Source organism: Nipponia nippon, unplaced genomic scaffold, assembly GCF_047370975.1.
Source record: "Nipponia nippon isolate SJK-2023a ecotype South Korea unplaced genomic scaffold, ASM4737097v1 scaffold_7, whole genome shotgun sequence".
Classification (NCBI taxonomy): Eukaryota; Metazoa; Chordata; class Aves; order Pelecaniformes; family Threskiornithidae; genus Nipponia; species Nipponia nippon.
This window is the reverse complement of record NW_028262391.1, coordinates 53,079,508-53,099,010: the sequence shown is the minus strand read 5'-3', so window position 1 is coordinate 53,099,010 and position 19,503 is coordinate 53,079,508. Positions and strand designations below refer to the sequence as shown.

The 19,503-nt window shown below is 50.3% G+C and overlaps 1 protein-coding gene across 1 annotated transcript; it reads right to left on the bottom strand.

Moving 5' to 3' along the window:
* Positions 1-376: 376 nt before the first annotated feature.
* CYB5B (cytochrome b5 type B) lies at positions 377-13,371 on the bottom strand. Its single transcript, XM_087739458.1, has 5 exons — positions 13,106-13,371; positions 4,645-4,773; positions 4,077-4,103; positions 2,162-2,193; positions 377-1,155 (listed from the first exon to the last, which is right to left on the bottom strand). The coding sequence occupies exons 1-5, from the start codon at positions 13,265-13,267 to the stop codon at positions 1,065-1,067; spliced, it is 441 nt and encodes a 146-aa protein (XP_087595584.1). The 5' UTR covers positions 13,268-13,371; the 3' UTR covers positions 377-1,064.
* Positions 13,372-19,503: the final 6,132 nt, after the last annotated feature.

Sequence of the window (19,503 nt, the reverse complement as noted above, 5' to 3'; positions counted from 1 at the left end):
GAGCTGGAAAGATTCACGCCTGAATGCATGAAGCCTACCTTACATCATCTCTGCGCTGCTGCAGGCCGACCACACGGCACAGAAAAACAGAAGAGCGAAATATCCTCCTCCGTTCCGAGACAAAACCAGCATTACACACAAATCCCAAATGGATTTCTTTTCGCTTTTCATTTAGGGAGAAGAGAGGGGATTTATCTGGGTTTTTCCCCCCCATCTGGTGCACATTCACAGTAAGTAAGAATGAGTTTTGTTTCCAATACATGTGTCAGATCGAGACCTCAGGGAGGAAGGAAAATCTGCATTTTGAGAGGCCACACGTCAGTTCCCCTTTCTGGCATTGCCGCACGCAGCACAAAAGCACCCAAACAAACCAGGATTCACAGTATAAATTGTTTCACAGCATATCCATTTTAAAGGGACAATTACAAGTATTACAAAATGAACAGAATCACTTTTAAAATCCTTATATTTGTTTAACCGTTAAAAACAGACACGTACAGAAAGAGGTAGCAAAGCTAACAATTTCCTGCTGCTCCAATTAGTGTTGCCTGCATGCACTGGGGAAGTTACTCCGGAGCCGCATCTCCGGACATCTTTTCTGGAAAGGACTGTAGACGACTTGCAGTTTATTTCTGACACTGCTATGTGAAGGACCGAGGCAAACCCACAGGCTCACTAGCAGCTGTTTCACGTTGTCTGGCTTAACGAAAAGGCATTGAAAGGAAAAGGTTGTCTGTGGTTTAATTTCAGAGAGCAAGAGAGAGCGAGAGAGTGAGCACACGAGCACGCACACGCGAGGGAGACAACACACAAACGTAAGAGAATACCGGGAAGTTGCGCTTGCCCTGCCGCCGCAAGAGGGAAGTACGACAGGTCCGCGGGTCCCAGAGTTAGGACAGACAGAGTTTGGTATTAGCTTGGTCCCATGGATGCCACCATCACTTGACAGACTCAAAGCTAAAAGCAAGGCAGAAGTTAAGGGAAGCAGAACTCCACATGTTGCATGCGTGCACTCTCTCTCACACCCTCTCTTTCAGGCTTTCTGAGGTCCCGGCAAGGTCAGCTCAAGAGGTTCTCCCATCCAACATGTAATAGCGATACATTAAACCTATGACCAGTGCTCCGAAGATGGGGATTAGCCATGTTGACCAGAAACTATGGGGAGAAAAAAAAACAAAACAAAACACACACAACGTAAATCAGAAGAAAGTATCAAGTTAATAATTCATGCAAGATGTTAATCACTTATTGCACGTCTGTTTTCATCTACGGAACTCTTGGGACCTGCCTCCCATCCGCTCGCAGGCCAGGGCCTTGCCTCGCAGGGCTGGGCAGCTCTAGCAGTCTCCCTGCTCGGTGCTCTGCCCGGCCCCTCCGAGAGGCCCCTCCGCCTGCAAGGGCGGCTTGGTGGCTTATAAAATAGCAGCTGAATCGCTGAAGTTTCCAGCCTGGCACATACAGAAACCAATTTGGGTTTTTTGTTGTTGGTCGGCGGTGGTTGTTTTTTTTTTTCCTTAAATAAGTCAGACTGTAATTTGTGCTATACAAACAGCTGAGTTGACTCAAGGATGGAAATTGCTACAGCTATCCCACAATAAATCTTCCTCACTCATAAACCAGAGGCCACAGCCTCACTTTCAGCAGCCTCCTTAGCAAAAAAGTTCTGCATCAGCTATGGAAGACTAGGGCCCTGTTCTGGCTGTAAGCGCTCCTGGATTGTCACCTTGACGGGGCTGGTCATGGTAAAGATCCTCCAAAAGACATGCACATCCCTGTGCTGCATCACCCCGCGGCCTGCGGCGACCGCCCAAACAAGCACTGTAGTGCAAGGGGACTGCAGCCGCAGCCGTGTAACGCGAACACGTGAGCCAGAGGATCCCAGCTGCGAAACCCCAGCGTGCCCGTTCCGCCCAGCGCGGAGCAGGGGACTTCGCACCACCGGCTGTGGCTCCGCATCCAACAAGGGAGGCGCACGCCCTGGCAGCTAACTCGCTGCGCTGCAGTTTGGCAACTTATTTTGGACTATCTGCTTGCTGGAAGGACAGGGCAGTAATATCCCCGGGGTTTTTTTTTCCCTGCCCGTTAGAGTTAATATGCAGTTCTACAAACGGAGACTCCCAACCCCACAATTTCTTACTCTTATTTTGAGAGGATACTATACCTTGCTTGGCCTGAGGATGTCATACTTGGGTCCTGAAGGAGGAAAGAGGGAGTTAGCAGGGAATAAGGAAACATTAAACATGTGCTAATAAGACTACAAGACTGAACATGTGACTACAAACGCAGAGGATTTCTCCTCCTCCTCTCCCAAACACCCTCTGTCACAAGTGCGGATGTTTCCGGGGATGTTTGCCCTCGTCCTCACCTCCACATTCTTTCCATCAATCCAATCCCTCCCACCCACTCCTCAACTTCACACTGGAACCTGCACCCCTCTCAGAAAAAGGTCTGGCTCATTACCTCGCAAACCAGTCTCTTGGTCTTACGTGCTACGGAGGATAACTGGCACTCCGGCACGAATAGCCCTTTGGCTACCATCCCCTCTCCAAACCCCTGCCCACCTCCCCGCTTGCTGTCCTGCCGCCTGACCACTGAAGCATACAACCACAATGTTCTCTTCAACTCCTCCCTTGCACGCAACCTGTTTCCAAACTTTTATACTTCTCCTTTCATAAAACTCCAAGAATTTAAATACTTTTTTCCCGTCAGCTGAAATTCTCATTCAGGCTTTCATCAACTCCACAGCCTCTTCCTCGATGGCTGCTGCTGCTCTCCAGTTTAATCAGTACCTACCAGCCAAAAGTCCTCTCCTGCCCATCCTAAACAGGATTATCCCCGTTTCTTGGGAGCCTTAGTGCTTGCTTTTCTGCCCTAATACGCTCAGTGGATGCTAAACATTGACACTTATCTGTGGGGAGCTACCTCCGAGCTGCGTCACAAGAGTACACATGCACAACTTTTTTTCTTTTTTGTGGTTTCCCCTTATTTATTTTTACATTGCTGACTTCTATCTCTTGCCGCTATTTTTAAATTGTACTTGGGCCTGCTTTTAAAACAGATGTTGTGCACTGGAGAAAGACCTTAGCTGTATGTAATTCACTGGACTTTCGCCTCAGAAGAGAAAAAATATTCGAAAAAAATATTTCGCTCGGATCCAAGGGAGCTATTCAGATTACTGCTTGTTTCTACGCACATTTTCGGCATGTGATTCTGTTTATGAAACAGAGTTGAACCAAACAATAAATTCTAAGGTGAACATAGGCATAATCATGCAGTCTCGGGTTATAACTAAGCGTAGGCTTTACCCAGCCTGACTTATTCTTTCTATGGCTGACTACAGCAAGCAAACACTCCCAAGGGCTCCAGTCGCCGCCCTCTCTGTTGACAGTTTCCTCCTTGATTCCTGCTCCTCTGCAAGCGGCCCTGCTTTGAACAACATCTAATGAAAGCGCTGTTGAAGGCAGAGCTGTGCCTGGTCCAAGCCTTCAAGCCAAGCAAGAAGAGAAGCCAGCTGCAAGGCACATGTTTACCTCTCAGATGGGATTCTATTTATGACCGTTTCCCTCTCCCCATCCATTTCAAAAGCATTTTTGCAACACTGTGCCCTGTTCTAATCCAGGAGTACCGGAGTTTTAAGCAACACCAATGATTACTAGGGCAGTTAACAGAGAATTCTTGTTTTACAGCCAACCCCGGGCCGTGCCCGTCTCCTGGCTTGAATGTAACAACACTAACAGTTCAGTGGTCAGGACATAGCGAGTGATGCAAAAAAAAGGTCTGTGGCTCAAGGTGTGGAAATAACATTGCTGATGTCAGGGGAGAGAAGGCACAAAAAACCACTTCCAATTTCACACTGAGGTGACTGCTGAGCTTCAGAACAAAAACAAAGATATAATTTGCTTGGAAGATTTATTCATCGCTGTAGTTTGTGTAAACATAAAGCCACAAGCTCCACAGGAAAGAAAAAAAAAAAAAAAAAAAAAAAGCATGTGACAACTTCTTTGTTCATTTAGTGAGCATAATATCGTTGCCACAGCATTAAGTTAAAATGGAAAAGTAAAACAGTAATAGCTTACCTTAGAACCTTCTTTTTTACGATCGTGCTGTCAAGGGGAAAAAAAAGAAGAAAAAAGATAAGCCCTGACTTCAAAAGAAACCTGCAGTCTTTACGAGGGAATTGTTCTGTACAGTCCTCATCATAGGAGCAATTGCCTGGACTCGGTTTTCAAAGGAGTCGTTCCTTCAGCACCCAAGGGCACCGTCTTTGTAGCAGGCAGGAAGAGGTGTTTGTGCCATGCCCCTGTGATCTCTCACCCTCTTGAACTCTAAATTACAAGGCAAGGGGAAGTTATGGTACCACCAGCTAAGGAGGGAACCGATTAGATAAGCTTCTTTCAGTGCCACTGATTTAATCGTAGTGAGAAATCTGTTCTGAAATCTGGTGGAAAGAGAAGACTAATTTAGTTTTGTTTCCTCAACAGAGATCCGGCTGACACAGAAACTGCCTAAACCCCTTAGCTACTTACTTATTTCGCAAGCCACATCTTGGTGTCTGCGTTTAGTGGGTTACACAAAGGAAAGTCACGCTTTTACACAGTCCCATCCCGTGTTTGAAAGAGGCTGTCACAGCCAGCTGGTCCTTACCGGGTGGATCTCCCCTATGTAGTACTGCTTCAGCATTTCCCTGGCGTCTGTGGAATGCCCAACATCTTCGAAGCTCTCCGTGGCATCTCTGCCAGCTTGTTCGAGCAAAACCTCTTCTCCACCTGGGTGCTGGAAGAGAAGGCTTCAGGTGAGCAAAGGTACCAACAGCATCAGCAGCCTTCCTTCCAACCTCTTCCGTTCATCACGGATACCTCAAACCAACATCATCAATAAAATGTTCCAAAGATTGAATTGTCCAGCCTCTCCTTCGGGAATTCACAGAGAACGACGTGTGCTGCACAGCCTGGAAGATACCTTGCAGAATAAAAACCCTTCCAAAGAAAGAAATCCCCAACACACCCAGGGAAGCACGGCTTTGTGCCCCACAGCCCAGCTATCCCTTCTGTGATTCTGCAACGGATTTGGGCAAGAAAATAATACAAAAGAAAGGACGTCCTCATGTAGCTTTCCGTGGGCTTCACTGCATAAATCAGACTCCCTTGCTTGCAGAGGAGCCTCTCCTGCATGATTTTCTCAAGAACTTTCCTGAGGCAACTGCTAGTGAAGCACAAGACAAGACTGCCTGTACAGACACCAGTGGAGGAAAGGATATTCTATTGCTTCAGATACTGCAAAAAATAATAGTATTTGGCTGACGGCCTCTCTCTGCACATAGCTGTGCAATGAGGAACAGAGAGGAACAGAGGAGAAATGCCTCATGTTTTCTAGTGGCATAAGAAGCTACGGCTCTAATGCAGCCCCAAGAATACTGAACTTGATCCAGCGTACAACCGCTCAACAACCAGGGGAGAGAAAAAAAAAGTCATGACAAGTTATACTGTTTGCCGTCATATACTGATTTCAGAGATTCAGAAGTTACAACAACAAAAGTACCAAATCCACGGGACGCTTCACAACGACGCTGGCATTTCTGTTGGTGGCAGACGGTCACAGGCAACCGTCAGACCAAGCGGTGTGCACTGACAAAAAAACCCTGGTGCAATCCTGTTTTCCTTGATGGGCTGGGCTCTTCTCTACCGTTGTCAATACCACAATCCAGGAACAGACTGGCAATGGAAATTGCTAACCACAAAGCCAGCAAAGTACCATCTCTTTACAGTGTGAGCGTGAATAAATAGTTTAGTTTAAACTATCAGCTCATCCAGTTAAACCGATAAAGCGATCAGGCCTCTGAGTGCACGCACGGGGACTAACCCAGTTTTCTAGAGCATCAGGCAACGAGCACTAAATGCGCTAGTTGAGAAGATGAGACTTGTTCACTGCTGCCTGAAATGCTCCTAACAGCGACAAGCCTGGAGCTGGGGAAGAGATGTTCGACTGAATTTCAGACCAAAGGACTAACACACCTGTTTTTCCCTGTAATATCCTTTTCCTTCCCACAGACATGGAACAGTTGCCATTGCCCCTCTTCCTTCAGCTTGTCTGGTTTTGCTGCCGAAAGTCTCAATATTCCCACTTGGCTATCACACCTCATACCAAACATACTCAGTATGGACACAAAACCAGTCCAGTTGTTTACTCCAGCGAGTTGTTGCAGCCAATTCTGCAATCCTCATATCAGAGCTCTTTATTCTGAATAAATCCCTTTATTGTCCAGGTATGTAACAGAATCAACGTGGAGCTTTCTCAGCAGCCATGAAGGGCAAAGTCTGCAGTCCTAGGACACGGTTTGGTTAGCAGTCAGTTATTAGATTGCCTTAGCTGTAAAACCAAGCGAGGCTCCACTCACCTCACTCCCCCCATGCCTGGCTACAGGTCTTGCTGCCACTTCTCCCACACCAATCCTCGTGCTCACTTGATCTCAGAGGCAGCTGGATCAGGGACTCCCTAGCAGAAAACTCGCCCTACAAAAAAAGAAAAGGAAGCAACTACCTGCTGGGGTAGCTGTGAATGAGCTCACTACAGAGTTGGATGCATGTCTCTGCTCGCGCCAGGGAGTTAACGGGAACGCAGGCTGCGGCAAGACTGCCCTTTAGATCATTTCTGCGCCCCTTAGATCCCGCTCTCAGACTGGGCTGCAGTGGTAGAATGCTGTATATTGTTTATGCATATTACTCACAACAACTGTCCAATTTTCAGCTATTTTATAAGCACGCTTGCAAAGATCCACAGAAATTAGGGGATGAAAAGCTGGCCATTTACTTTAAGCCTTCTGGAAGAACTCCTTAGGGATGTCTCACCACAAACCTCTTTTCATACTGAAAACTATCAGAACTGAATTTTAAGAAGATAACCTTGCTTTCCTAATCATCCACCCTAAAAGGGCAGAAAGAAACCTGCAGTAACAGGGAACATGCGGTGGATATTGGCTTTCAGTGGCATCCAGTCTTCGCATAGACAAGAGACAAGAAGAACGGTAAAGTTTACTCCTCTTTACACCTTTGGGTCTGAAGCCTTTCTATGAAGAAAAAGAATTATTTATTCATGCACATCTGTCCTTCACTGTAATCCCCAAGCCAAAAGAAAAAAAACTTCAAAACATTTTGGCCTATCGTATTTCTGAAAGGACTCCCTGGTCTAGACAACCACAACTGCAGCCAGACAATTCTTACCTTGTCATACACCTGAGCAAACCTAAAACCGGACTATTTACCCAGGGAGTCGTTTACTCTGCCACAAAACTTCTCAAAGCTACAGTTCCTGCAGGAAAACATGAAAACTGAAAGTGTTTGCAAAACGTGGGAAAAAAAATATCCTTCCAGAGGAAACAATGGCTGAACCCTGTCTGTTTCTGAAAAGAAACAGACAAAAGCAAACAAGAACAAGAGAGGTGGGCCCAAGTGCCAGTCCTCAGTTTTCCTCAGGACAGTAACAGAACTGGAACCTCCTTGTCACTGGAGCCTTCAGCATACAGAATAAATAAAGTGCACGTTGACGGCAACGTTAATAGTCTTGAAGCACCAGTTCTGGAAGGATATGACCAACGCCACTGAGCAGAGAAAACAGTTTTACAGGGAAAACCCTGTCATTTGGAAGTGAAAGCACAACAGCCATCGCCAGCACAAGGCACCCTCCGGAGCCCCTGGCCCGGGCGCGGCAGAAGGGAGGCCAGCCTGCTCTTGCCGCAGTCAGGAGATTTAGAGGGGGAGAAGACCCAAGAGTTCCTCGTGCTCTGCAATACTCACAGCTACAGCAGGCGCTCCCAAAAGCATCGTTTCAGTGGCATCTTTGAATCAAGCTCTCCAAATTCCAAACTGGGCCCAGAGAAGAACAGCAGAAGTAGGGAGTTGTACAACCCCATATTCACCCCAAGCTCACTTTAAATGTCACTGATGCTCTAAGGCGGTGAGCAAAGAAAGTTTGCGCTTGATGACTCGCTCCCTAATTAGCAGCTCATATCGTCCATCTTCTGTGTCCAGCCAGCAAGGTTGTATTTATTCATGAGACCTCAGAAGAGGCTCTGTCTGTGTAGCCTTTAGAAGGGACACGGAGCGAGCAAAAACCAGCAGCAAGTCAGAACCGTAGGCACGCAGCAAGGGCAACAAAGAACCTCACTGCAGAAGGCGAGAGCCTGGCGTCGCCTTTTCACAGACTCCAAGTGCCTGTCTGCATGTGTCCGGCTGGCAACTGCTGTTACAGACCTACTGTAAACTACAAATGAGCTCAGAAGCAACACTAAGCTCTACGACTAATTAGGTCGTGGATCAGGTAAGACACAAGATCTTCACGTTGAGGAGGGATGCAAAAGCTTTCATTCCTAGCCCCCAGTATCAGAGAAATAAGCCAGGAAAGGGGAGAGTGTTACTGTGCACTAATAATGTGCCAATACCATACGAGCCAGAAAACAAGGACAAGCGGCCACCAAGACAAATGGTGTTTGTCAACCACACATCCTTCAGAGCCTGTTTTAAGACACGGCACGGGTTTTCCCGAAACCATCTCCGCAAAGCTGGAGCAAGTCAACATGAGCAAAACCAGATCGCTGACACTCCTCCTTCTCCCTCACAGAGTTCTGGTTTCAGACACACCAGAGTACACAGGAATTAAATGCAGAAAGACAAAGAAGGGTATTCAATACTGGTTTCTTACTGCTGGTGCAGCAAGGAGATAAGAATCTAAAAACTTGCTGCCTCTCTGGTGTAAGCAACCATCTGATCCTTCCCTCCTCTTTACCTTCATCTCAATGATAACGCTCTTAACTACCAGCTCGTCTGAGCACAGGCCCTGCCTTAGCTACATACTTGCCTGGAAAGAGCGTAACGTCGGTTAGAACCATATAATTTTAAAGAGAAGCTGTCAGTAGTAGAATATTTCCTTCTTTTGAAACATAGTTTGAAGAACATTATACTTGAAACCGACTGACCGATTTGGGTTAGAGTTGTCACAACCCAGGCTCATTCCACTTGGAAACCGGTTCAAATAGATTTCTAGTCACACTTACCACGGGTATCAGAAGCAGCAGCGCGTGGCAAGACATAAAGCTGTGATGGCTGCTGTGCCTTGTGGACTCAGGTAACAGACAAAGGGGTATACTGAAGAAAGACGCGTCTCCAAACTCTTCTAGTCACGTGTAAAAATGGAGATAAACCATGTCTCTCTATCATAAGAATGCTTGTGAAAATAAGTCTATTACAGATTGTGCACAAGTTAAAAGCCACAGATTTGAATCGGTCTGTTGAGGGCATAAGTGGGAGCAGTACCAGACCTCGGAGAGCCTGTCAGGGAGGTGCATCTGCCTTCCTCCGCTTCCTCGCTCACCGTTCGCGCCTACCTGAGCAGCCAGTCCCTTTTTGCTCTAGCCATCATCTACCCTTGCTTTTCTAGACGACTGCAATCAGGGGTAATAACATATATTCTGGTGGTCCAGTTGCCTAGATTTGGGAGAAAATTATACTATTGCCATAAGGCTATCTCAGATTTCAAATAATCACACTTCATTTCAGGCTTTCTGAAGCGGAAGAGATTGCAGTCTCTCAGAAACATCTATGAAATTTCAGTCGCCGTCTTTGCACATCTCCTGCATTTTGTTCACATTCTTACAATTCAGTAGATTTTTGCTATGTGATAAATGTCTTAATTGCTGCTCCTATTACACAGTAGATAACATAAAGTAAATTGGAAGTTTAAACTGATCTACGCTTCAAACACCGCACAGATTCTGAGTTGGCTAGCTAACGTCTGACCTGCTGTACCTAGTTTGCAGGAATCATGAAGCAAGATTCGACAATCTTTTAGCAGTGAGGCGTCTTTGAGATTGCACAATCACTCCAAGGTAACGCTCCAGTGGAATTCAGCAATCCTGTTCAAATAATCTGTGACCAAAGGCCAGAAAAGGCAACAATTAGACACCGCTTCAGTGACTACACAGGACCAAGGGGAAATATTACCCGCTGAAACCCTGATAGCCGCAGTTACAGCAGCTCAGAACCCTAAAGCAGAACAGTTTATCAGACAACTGTAACTTTTAAACAAGGCAAACACTCCTGGTTGCGATCAGCTACACCTTGTCCCCCTGTCACTCGACTGATTACAGTGGAGTAGCAGATATAAAGTGTATTTTTGCCAATAAATTAGGCCTGGATCTAAGTTTACAAGTTTCACTATGTCAGCGAGGGGTGTACATAGCAGAGTGTTGTGTCAGCCATGCTGGCACAGTTAAAACAGCAGCCTTATTCTTCTTCCTTTCCCTAGTCCAAGTAGATCTTTTTCATGTCAGAAAAACACAAATGGGATAAAGGGCTTGGAAAGGGCAATGTGAAATACCATCTCAAGGTAACATTCAGGGCACCGCTAAACCTGGCTTGCTGGGGGTGGGGGAGAGGGAAGCGTTTGGGCTCGTTTGTAATACTGAGGGTGTCCCAGGGAGCACGTCCCAGACGCTGTCTTACACAGAATGCTGAGATAAAGGCTGTGACCACCATGCAGCGTCCATGCTCTGAAACACAGCGTCGTTCACACTGAAGTAAATATCTTGAAAATATTTTTCTGACTCTTGAGTCTGAAAAGCGATAAGCAGCAACCGAAATTGGAACATGGAGGCAAGTGTAAGACAAGGCACGCAGTTTCTGCAAGTACTGTCCCAACCTCCAGCCATTTTTGGCTCTTCCTGAACACAGACCATTTTGTTATTTAGAAACGAGCAGTGAATTGCTTTTCCACGTTTTTGCCCAGTCTTCCCCTGAATCTGCTTAACCTTCTTGCATCCACAACAAACTCTGGCAGGGAGTTCCACTGGTCTGCTCCCTGTTGCGTAAAGAAACACCATTTGTTTGTTTTGAACCTGGCTCCAGCCAAGTTCTTCGATGTCCCCTGGTTCTGGGACTAGACTTTTAGATGCAGGCAAACATGAAAGGTTTCAGAAACTAGCGGAGTAACAAATGTTCTTCAAAATACACCCGCCACCCTGCCCGTTTCATTTGATCAGCAGAGGTAGCTGGGCCCGCAGCTTTGTACGCCGCTGTGCTCTCAGGGATTTGACAGATGCCAGATGACAGCTTGGCCTAGTGCCGGGGAGCCCAAACGCTGGAGGGGGCGTGCATGTCGAAGGAGGCAGTCAGCTGCTCAAAAAATCCTCACGTACCAGCTGGAAAACTCATGGTCTTGTGAACTGACCCTGGAATAGGAATCTGAGTACCTCCATTCTGCTCATAGCTCCACCATTTAACAGTTTCCCGAGTTAGAGTCACACTCAATGCGATTGTCTTCTCCTTCCCACCCTAACAACAAGCTCTTTACAGTACAGTTTGCATCTCGTTGTACACGTACGCAACTAAATGCGCAACCGGTCCCTCACCTCAGCCAGACCTGCAGGCTCTCCTATAAAACACAAGAGCTGAGCATCAGCTGATAATTCTTCCTGCCACTGCTGCTCTGTAGCACCAAACTGCCACACTTCCACCAGGCACCATCCCACCGTCCTGCGTGCTTTTCTTTCCAGCTTACTGGGTGCTAGAGCCTCTCTCAAGTATCAAAGACCCAAGAAGAGCAGCTGCTCAGCAGGCTGCTTTTCAGATCCTGCACCAGACACAGAGGCATCTGTGCTGGAGTACCAGCAGTAGACACTGGTGAGCAAGGGAGCAGGACCGATCCATTTACGGTCCTGCGAAAGCAAGATTTTTCATTATAAAAGCAATAAACAGTGCAGAACTGGCTACGGCAAAGGCCAGCTCAAGCCACTGTAGTAAAAGACCCTCCCAAATTTGTTCACTGAAATACCTTGGAGGCTCTCTTAAACATTGGGGGGAAGACTCAAAGCACAAGTCAGATTTGAATGAAGTGTTATGATGCTGGATCCAATGAAAAAAAATCGATTGTGTCCAACTTTATAAATAAATACTGAAAGCTACAGAGAAAGCCACTACTTCCAGGCCACTGTAGAAAAAAAAAAAAAGGCGGCCAGCTTGTCATTCTGTCCTCCCATCTGATAAGCCTCTACACCTCACCAAGGTAGCTTTGTCATTATGGGTTATGACTACATAGCAGACATGCTTTAATTGTATATGCCTGGAGGAGAATCGGAGTTTAACTTGCGCAAGCAAAACCAGCAAGCAGCAACACGCGCATTTTCAATGAAGTGCTCTTCTTGTGGACCTGATTCAGACTAACTTTTGTGCATTACCCTGTAGATGCTACAAAGGGTTTGATGTTATTTTAAGCTGGGATAAAAGCCCTTCGAAATCTTGTTACTATTTCCTCCCACTCCATTTTCAGCTCCAAACATTAACCATACTGCTCTCAACCTTCTCAAGAGCAGAAGTCAAAAGCATCGAGCCTAGAAGCAATTTTTGTCCCCACATCCAAGAGAATTGGAGGTTACGCAGCAGAGAGCGGGTCGCTTCCAAATCACTCGTGCGTGGTCACCTCTGGGAAGGCAGTAGCGCTGCAGACCTCCCCTACTGTATCACCAGTACTTTCTGCTTTAAGTTCTGGGGTGTCCCTGGAGAGAGACGTCAACTTTAAACTACTGACCTAGCCTGACACTGTTTACCCTACAAGACCAGAAGCGAGGTAACGTGGCTTAAGGAGAGCTGCGCCTCCCGCGTCAGGCATGCCTGAACGGATTTCCTAAGAAAACAGAAGCTGACTCAAACGAGTAGAAGCACAACCCCTGCACTTGGCTGGCCTTTGCCAACGCAACCTGCCAGCGCTCTCCCGTGGCGTCGAGCAGGGGCAGGAGCTGTCCCCAGCACAGGAGCCCCGCGGGCGGCCAACAGACCGGGGGGGGTCTCCTGGGGCCCCTCCTCGGGGCTTGCGGACCCCTCCTTCGGGCAGCGCTGGGCCGCTCAGGCCCCGCAGCCCGGGGCCAGAGAGCTGCCCCGGGGGCACGGCGGCCCCCCGGCCCGGGATGGCCGCCCCCATGCACCCCTCCCGGTCCCCCTCCCTCACCCCCTTCCCTCTCAGCCCGCAGGCCCTGCCCGCCCGCCCTCAGCCCCCCAGGCCCCGTCCTTCCCCCGCCGGTCCCTGAGGGGACGGGCCGGGACCCCGCCCCGCCCGGCCTCACCTCCTCCAGGAAGCGGGTGACATCGTAGACGCGCCCGTGGATAACCAGCCAGGCCTCCTGGCTGGAGTTCCGCTTCCCCACCTCCTCCAGCGTGAAGACGGGCCCGGCCGCCTCCGCCGCCGCCGCGCAGCCCCCGGCCTCCGTGCGCTCCCCGGGCTCCATGCTGGCCGCCGGCAGCTTCGCGGAACGGCAGGCTTGGCCCAGGGCAGCCGCCGTAGCGATGGCGGACACCCCCGCCCTCCCTCTACAGCTCACGGCGCGCGGCGGCTCCGCCGGCCAATGAGGAGCGAGGAGCTTCGGCGGTGGGGCGACAGCCGGCGCCGGGTGCAGCCAATGAGAGGGCGCGGCGCCGGGCGTTGGCCAATAGGGAGCGGCCAGAGCGACAGGGCGGGAAGGCGCTGGGCCTCGCCTCGTCTCGCCTCAGGCGGCGCGCTGCGGCCCGGCCCTGCCGCCCCGGCTCCCCCGGCTCCGACTCCCCCCGGGGCGCGGCGCGGCCGGCGGGCAGCCGGGACGTCGGCCGCTCTGCTGTCCCACCCCGCCTGGGCCGCTGGAGAGCGAGGTGCCTGTCAGCGGCCTGCCCGTGGCGGTGTCCGTCCCTGCCCTCTGGTAGCTCTCCCGGTCCGGCCTGTTGGGCGGGTGAAGGGGAATACTGTGGAAACCGGGATCTCCGGGGAAGCGCCTGTTCCTGTCAGGGACCGTTTGAGCTCGCCTGACCGCCTGCGGCCAGAGCTGCGTGAGCTGCAGATGTCTGCGACAGGCCGCCTCAGGGTTGCCTCCAGTAGCAAACACGGTTGGAAGGACAGCGCGGCGCTGCCGAATGAGCAGTGCCGGCCATCCGCAGCGGGTGCGGGGACAGGGAGTCGCAGGTGGCGGCTGCTTTATCAGCAAGGCATCTGGGATGTATGCTGGCAAGAATCATTTGTCAGGGTCCCTTGGCTGAGCTGTAGCGCTCCTTTGGTGGGCTTTCGATTCCAGTGCCAACCGGAACAGCTTTTTTACTGCTCCTTTTGTTTTGATTCTTTCTGCCTGCATATAAAGTATATGGCCATCTCACAGGTCTTTAAACTGAGCCGGTGCTCTAATGTCCTCCGAGTGCTGCATTTGTGTCGGTTTCTAAAGGAAAGTGTTCGTGTGCAGATCTGATGTGAGTCACTTGGTTCTCTCTTCCCTGCCAGCCGCATTGAACAGGTTTAGGGACAGAGAGGGTTTGGAAGCTCAGGAGCCTGGGTAACTTGTAAACCTGACAGTTTTCATTCACGACCTCGCATTTGTGGCTGTGGAACTTATTTTCTTACACTTGCAGTGCAGGTATAACGCTGGACAGTGGACTGTTTGTTTTAACGTAACTGCTGAGGAGGCAGAAATGCCCTATGTTGTAAGAAGTGCTAATACTATTACCAACACTGGCTAAAGATTAAAGGTATACGCAAAGAGAATTTGAGCAGGCTAACATCCGTGCCGTTTGCTACAGTCGGGATTTTAAAAGGTGCTCGAGTGAAGTAGGTACCCGTACCTGGCTTGGCGCTAAGCTGGGATCTCTGTGGGAAGGAGACATAGCTAACGGTACAGCCTGGGAGATTTATCAGCTCAAAGATGTTATGGTAACTAACCGTGCTATCTGTCCACATCCACTTCAGTGCAAAGACAGGTTAGCTCCCTGAAGATCCAAGGTTGTATGTCAAACAAATTTTCTGGGTCACTCCGGTACGAAAGAAGGGTATCCTTTATTACTGGAGAGAAAGAAATCGCTCCGGTGGTGCCTGCCAGCCATAGTGTCTAACGCAGTTACTGTTGTAATGCAGAGCCTTTGCAAATGGCTGAAAATGGGGGCTGAGACCTGGCACGGCAGCTGTTTTTCATACACTGTCTTATCCTGGCCTTGTTCTGCTGGCTTTGTACAAGGAAACAGGGATTGAGGTGCAATCGAAGAGGTAGTAAGGTAGGTAAAGACTAAAGTGCAGGGAGAGAAGGCACTGGAGTCAGGTCAGTCTAATCTGTGCGGGATTCAAATCCATCTCCTGCTGTCAGTGTGTTCGCTGTCTGAGGAAGTAAGCTATAAACCTGGATATACCACGGCAGTAGCTGAGCTTTACGGAACGTGTCACGTCCTTTGATACCTGGTGAGGTGGTGACTGGTCCTCGTGCAGGCTGCTGTTCCCTGGTGCCTTAAGAGGCTTGGTTCTCATAGCTGTAGCAAAGAGCGTTTGCCTTCATAAGTGCGTTTACTGCCTTGTGCTTCCCAGCGAGCTTGTAGTCTTTCATCAGAAGTCCTACTCCTACTCTGCTGGCACAACAAACTGGGGGTTCTGCTCCTCCAAGAGCCTGGTAGGTAGCGCAGCACGTGGTTGCACGCGCTGCCTTTGCTACATTCCTGTGGTGAATCGTAGGCTTTTGTGTGACCACCTTCTAAATTAAACTCTGTGTTACTTTATGACGTTTATTGAGACAGCCATAAAGAGAGAATATTTCTCCGTCTCTCGGTGCTTTCACCTATGATAGCTTTTTTTTTTTTTAACCGAGGCAATGGATGTACACTCAAAGTCCTGCTTTAAATATACGCTCATTCCCACCATTGCCCAATGAAGTCCGCAGTGCCTTCTTCCAAGCCAAGCGTCAGAACCAGCACTCTGTACGTGCTTGGCCTGTGCGAAGCAGCTGCTAAAGTCACGCTGTTCTTGAAATCCTTGGCCTCCTTTTCCTCTCTAGCTTTGTTACAGCCCGGAGGGCGCAGACCTCGCCGCTTCCTCTCCAGCCATTTCACAGCAATACAGATACTTCATCTATGTGGGCGAGTCCGTACCTTTACTTAACCAGATATTTGTATATTGTTATAGTCTTTGCCTGGTATTCTGAAACTTCTTCACAGTTACCTAGTCAATAGCTCCGTCTCAGCATAGCTTAAATATTGAGCTGCTGCTGCTTCTTTTGATCCTTTCTGTATATCTTTTTCCAGCCATTAGGGATGTTTCCCTGATTCTGTGTGTAACCCGAGTATCCTCTCTGACAAGGAAGCATTTCTACCTCCTTGCACTGATGTGACATACGACCCTGCAGTTCCCTTACTGTGCAACGTTGCTAAGAGGGAAGCTCCCCCTGTAAACTAACGTGGGATTTCATCATCGTGCGCCCCCGTTGCCACGACATCCTTCTGCCCAGCCTCGACAAGTGCAGTCAGGTACCGTTTCTCACAAAGAGCTGCTGTAAAGCTCGCTCTACCCTCTCACTTTGACCAGGCTGCCCATCTCTTGGCACGGTTCTGCTGGCACCATCCCTTGGTTGCATCACAAACTGTGTCTCTTTTTCTACATCCTTCCCAGCACACCCCTGCCTGTCTCGATTTCGATATGGAGTACTTACCCTTGCCTCAAACTGGTTCACTGCGTCAGTTTCATAACCTACTTGATGCGTTTTCAAATAAGTGCCTTTGCGCTCTCTTCTCTGCAGCTCTCATGCTTGGAGGTTTCTCCATAGATTTTGCAGAGCAATCTCATCGTCCTCCTCAACGTTTCCCTTTTCCACAGTGACAACTGTTTCCTTGCTGCCTATTTTTCTGTAGCTGTCTGCTGCCTTTCTAACGCTACTCGGTGCGGTATCTGTTTTGTGCTTGTGGGTAACACCGTGGCACCCGGGTCCATGGCTGGGCACGTTAGCAACACAGATATCGAGCATGGTAACAAACGAGTTCTATATTTATTTACTGAGCAACAGAATTCAATCGCTGCTCTTCCTTGCCATTATCAAGCCCAGACAGAAGTCACAAATCTGTCACGTGTCCGTCTGGCGAGCAAGCCCTTCAGGGCACGTGCTGTTGTCTTCTGTTTGGTGCCGCACTGCGCGCGCAGCCAGAGCTCTACAGCAGAAGAGAAAGGAGTGTGTGGTGACCAGGTGCCCCTGCTCATTTTCCTGGTTTGTTTTCCACCGTAACTCATACAGAAAGACAGGCACGAGACCGCAGCAACGTGCAGATCTTGTTCCCCAGAATGTTTTCTTTCATCTGTAATCTCTTCATCAAAATCCATAAATCACCTAGTTAAGACTAAAAAGCACAAACACGACTGTAATTTGTGCCTTCCTGCCCAGTGTTTCTTTTGGCACACGAAACACCAAGCCTTTTCCTGAAAAAATTGGTGATGACACTGGGCAAGGATTCGGTGAAACTGGACAGCGAGACCACTTGCATTCCAGGTCCGCTGCCCGCGTCCATAATCCCTGCTTCCTTTTCAGTCACTGTAGAAGATTCAGAGAGTAGAACAATGGTTTGTGTGTCTGTGTTCACTCTGGAAATCCCAGCGTCAGGCTCGTTTCCCGGCGCGGGGCTGTTAACCCGTAGTGGCCCAGGCAGGCCGTGGAGCCGAGTGGGAAGGGAGCCTGGATTGAGACGCCGAGGCTGCGGCCCGTCACCTGCCCTCGCCTGGCTCCAGCAGCGCGTAGGGAGATTAGCGCCTTCTCCGCTGCCCCGCGGCTCTGCCATCTGCCAGCACGACCCCGCGGCTCCTTCAGCCGCTGCTGTCCAAACCTTCCCAGGAGCTGCAGGAACCTCGGCGGTCTTGTCTGACCTGGAGCAGTTCCACCTAACGGCGGGGAGCCGTCGGCTGAGCAGCCCTCCTCGGGGACCTGAAGGGACGACGCCTTGGCTGGGGAGATGCCGGTGGGCACAAGGAGGCGGTGATGGCAGGGGCAGGAGGCTGAGGAGGTGGAGCAGCGACTCTGCCGCTTTTCCTGAGGCTTGGAGGAGGCAGGCTGTCCCCGAATGGCTTTGTCCAGGCGCCTCAGAGAGAATGCTTGCTTTTTTTTCCCTTGGGAGAGGACTCCAGGGACTCTCTTTTCTGAGCTTTGAGCAGAAACAAACGAAATTGCTCAAAATCCTAAAACCCGTACTGGCTGATGGGGTCTGCCAAAGTGGCTGGCACATCTAGTTGGAGTGATGCGTGTCTTAGAAAGGTGCAGAAGCTACTGAGCTGCTCGGAAAACACCGAGTTTTCCAGTCAGGAGAGTGACGGCAGTGTTTGAAAGGCTGCAGGACAACCGATCGTACGCGCCACCGCTGTGGCTGATCGGCCTCCTCGAGCCGAGGGGAGAACGGGGAAATCCAGGAGTCCCAGCCCTGTCACCTGTTCTTGCATCTTGTGACGGAAAAAGAGCAAAACCGTTTAGCTGAGGAGTATTTCATACGGAAAAGGATTTTAATCAAAGCGTGTCGCTCTGTCCTCTCCTCTCGGCCCCGGAAACAGCCGCCGGTATCTCGCTCTAATGTTTAACGGCAGCGACTCGCTGGTCGCGTGAGCCGGTTGTACCGCGTCCCGCTCGCACAGCTGCCTGTCTGTGCTCGCGCTCCCCAGGGCCGTCACGCTGCCCGAGCCCAGCGGCCACCCTTCTTTCTCGCACAGATTATTTTTATCTCCCTTTGTTTGCCAATAAAAAAATCCCTCCCAGTTTTACCGTTTTCCATTTGACACGCGGATTTTTCTCACGTGCGTTTCCTTCTCCCCAGCCAGGGCTGGAGGGAAGGGAGTATCCTGGATAACCTAGCGCCAGAGGAATTTTCACATGCTTTTCCACCTCAGGTGAGATGGCCTCCGGAACGGTGTCAGTGATGTTCCAGGGCCAAAGCGCCGCCACGTCCGAGTGACAGAGATCCCGGAGCGGCAGAAAACCACCCCGTCATCCTGGAGGATCCGCTTGCCAGCGCCCTGCGTGGCCTTCGCCCAAACCAGCTGCCTCGGGGCACCGGTTCTTCCCGGCGCTGGGATCGCTGGGAAGCCAGGGCTTCTGATTCCTTACGTGAGGTCTGAGCGGCTGTGGGAAAACCTCTGCCCCGAGAGGCTGAGAGAGGGGCCTGGTTTTGCTGTTGGTTAGGGGGACGGGGGTTGCAGGTGGCTGGAGGACAAGGAAAGGCTGTAAACGGTGTATGAAAACGTCCTGCTGGCTCAAAAGACCAGAATAAAGGGTATAAAGTAAAAAAAAAACCCCAATAAAGCACAAAATAACAGCTCCGATCCCATACTCGCAGAACGAAACCCGCGTCGGAAGGGCGTGCGGAAGGCGTCCTCCTTCCGCCCCTTGCTCCGCGTTTACCTTTCGGCAGGTGGGAAACGGCCTCGGAACTCGCGCGACCCCTTAGGAGGTCTCCCCACGCCTGCTGGGTGAGGACTGGGCCTGCCTGCAACTGCCCCTGCCTGCAACTGCCCCTGCCTGCGCTGCCCCCGCCTGCCGGCACCGGCCCTGTGGCGTCGCGCCCGCCCGCACGCCAGAGGGCGCCAGACCGGCCCGGCGCCGCCGCGGTGCACGCCGGGAGCTGTAGGCGCGGCGGGGCTGGCGCGGTGCACGCCGGGAGCTGTAGGCGCCCGCTGTGTAATAACGGCTACGGGGCGGGGCGACGGCTCGGCGCGATCGTCACT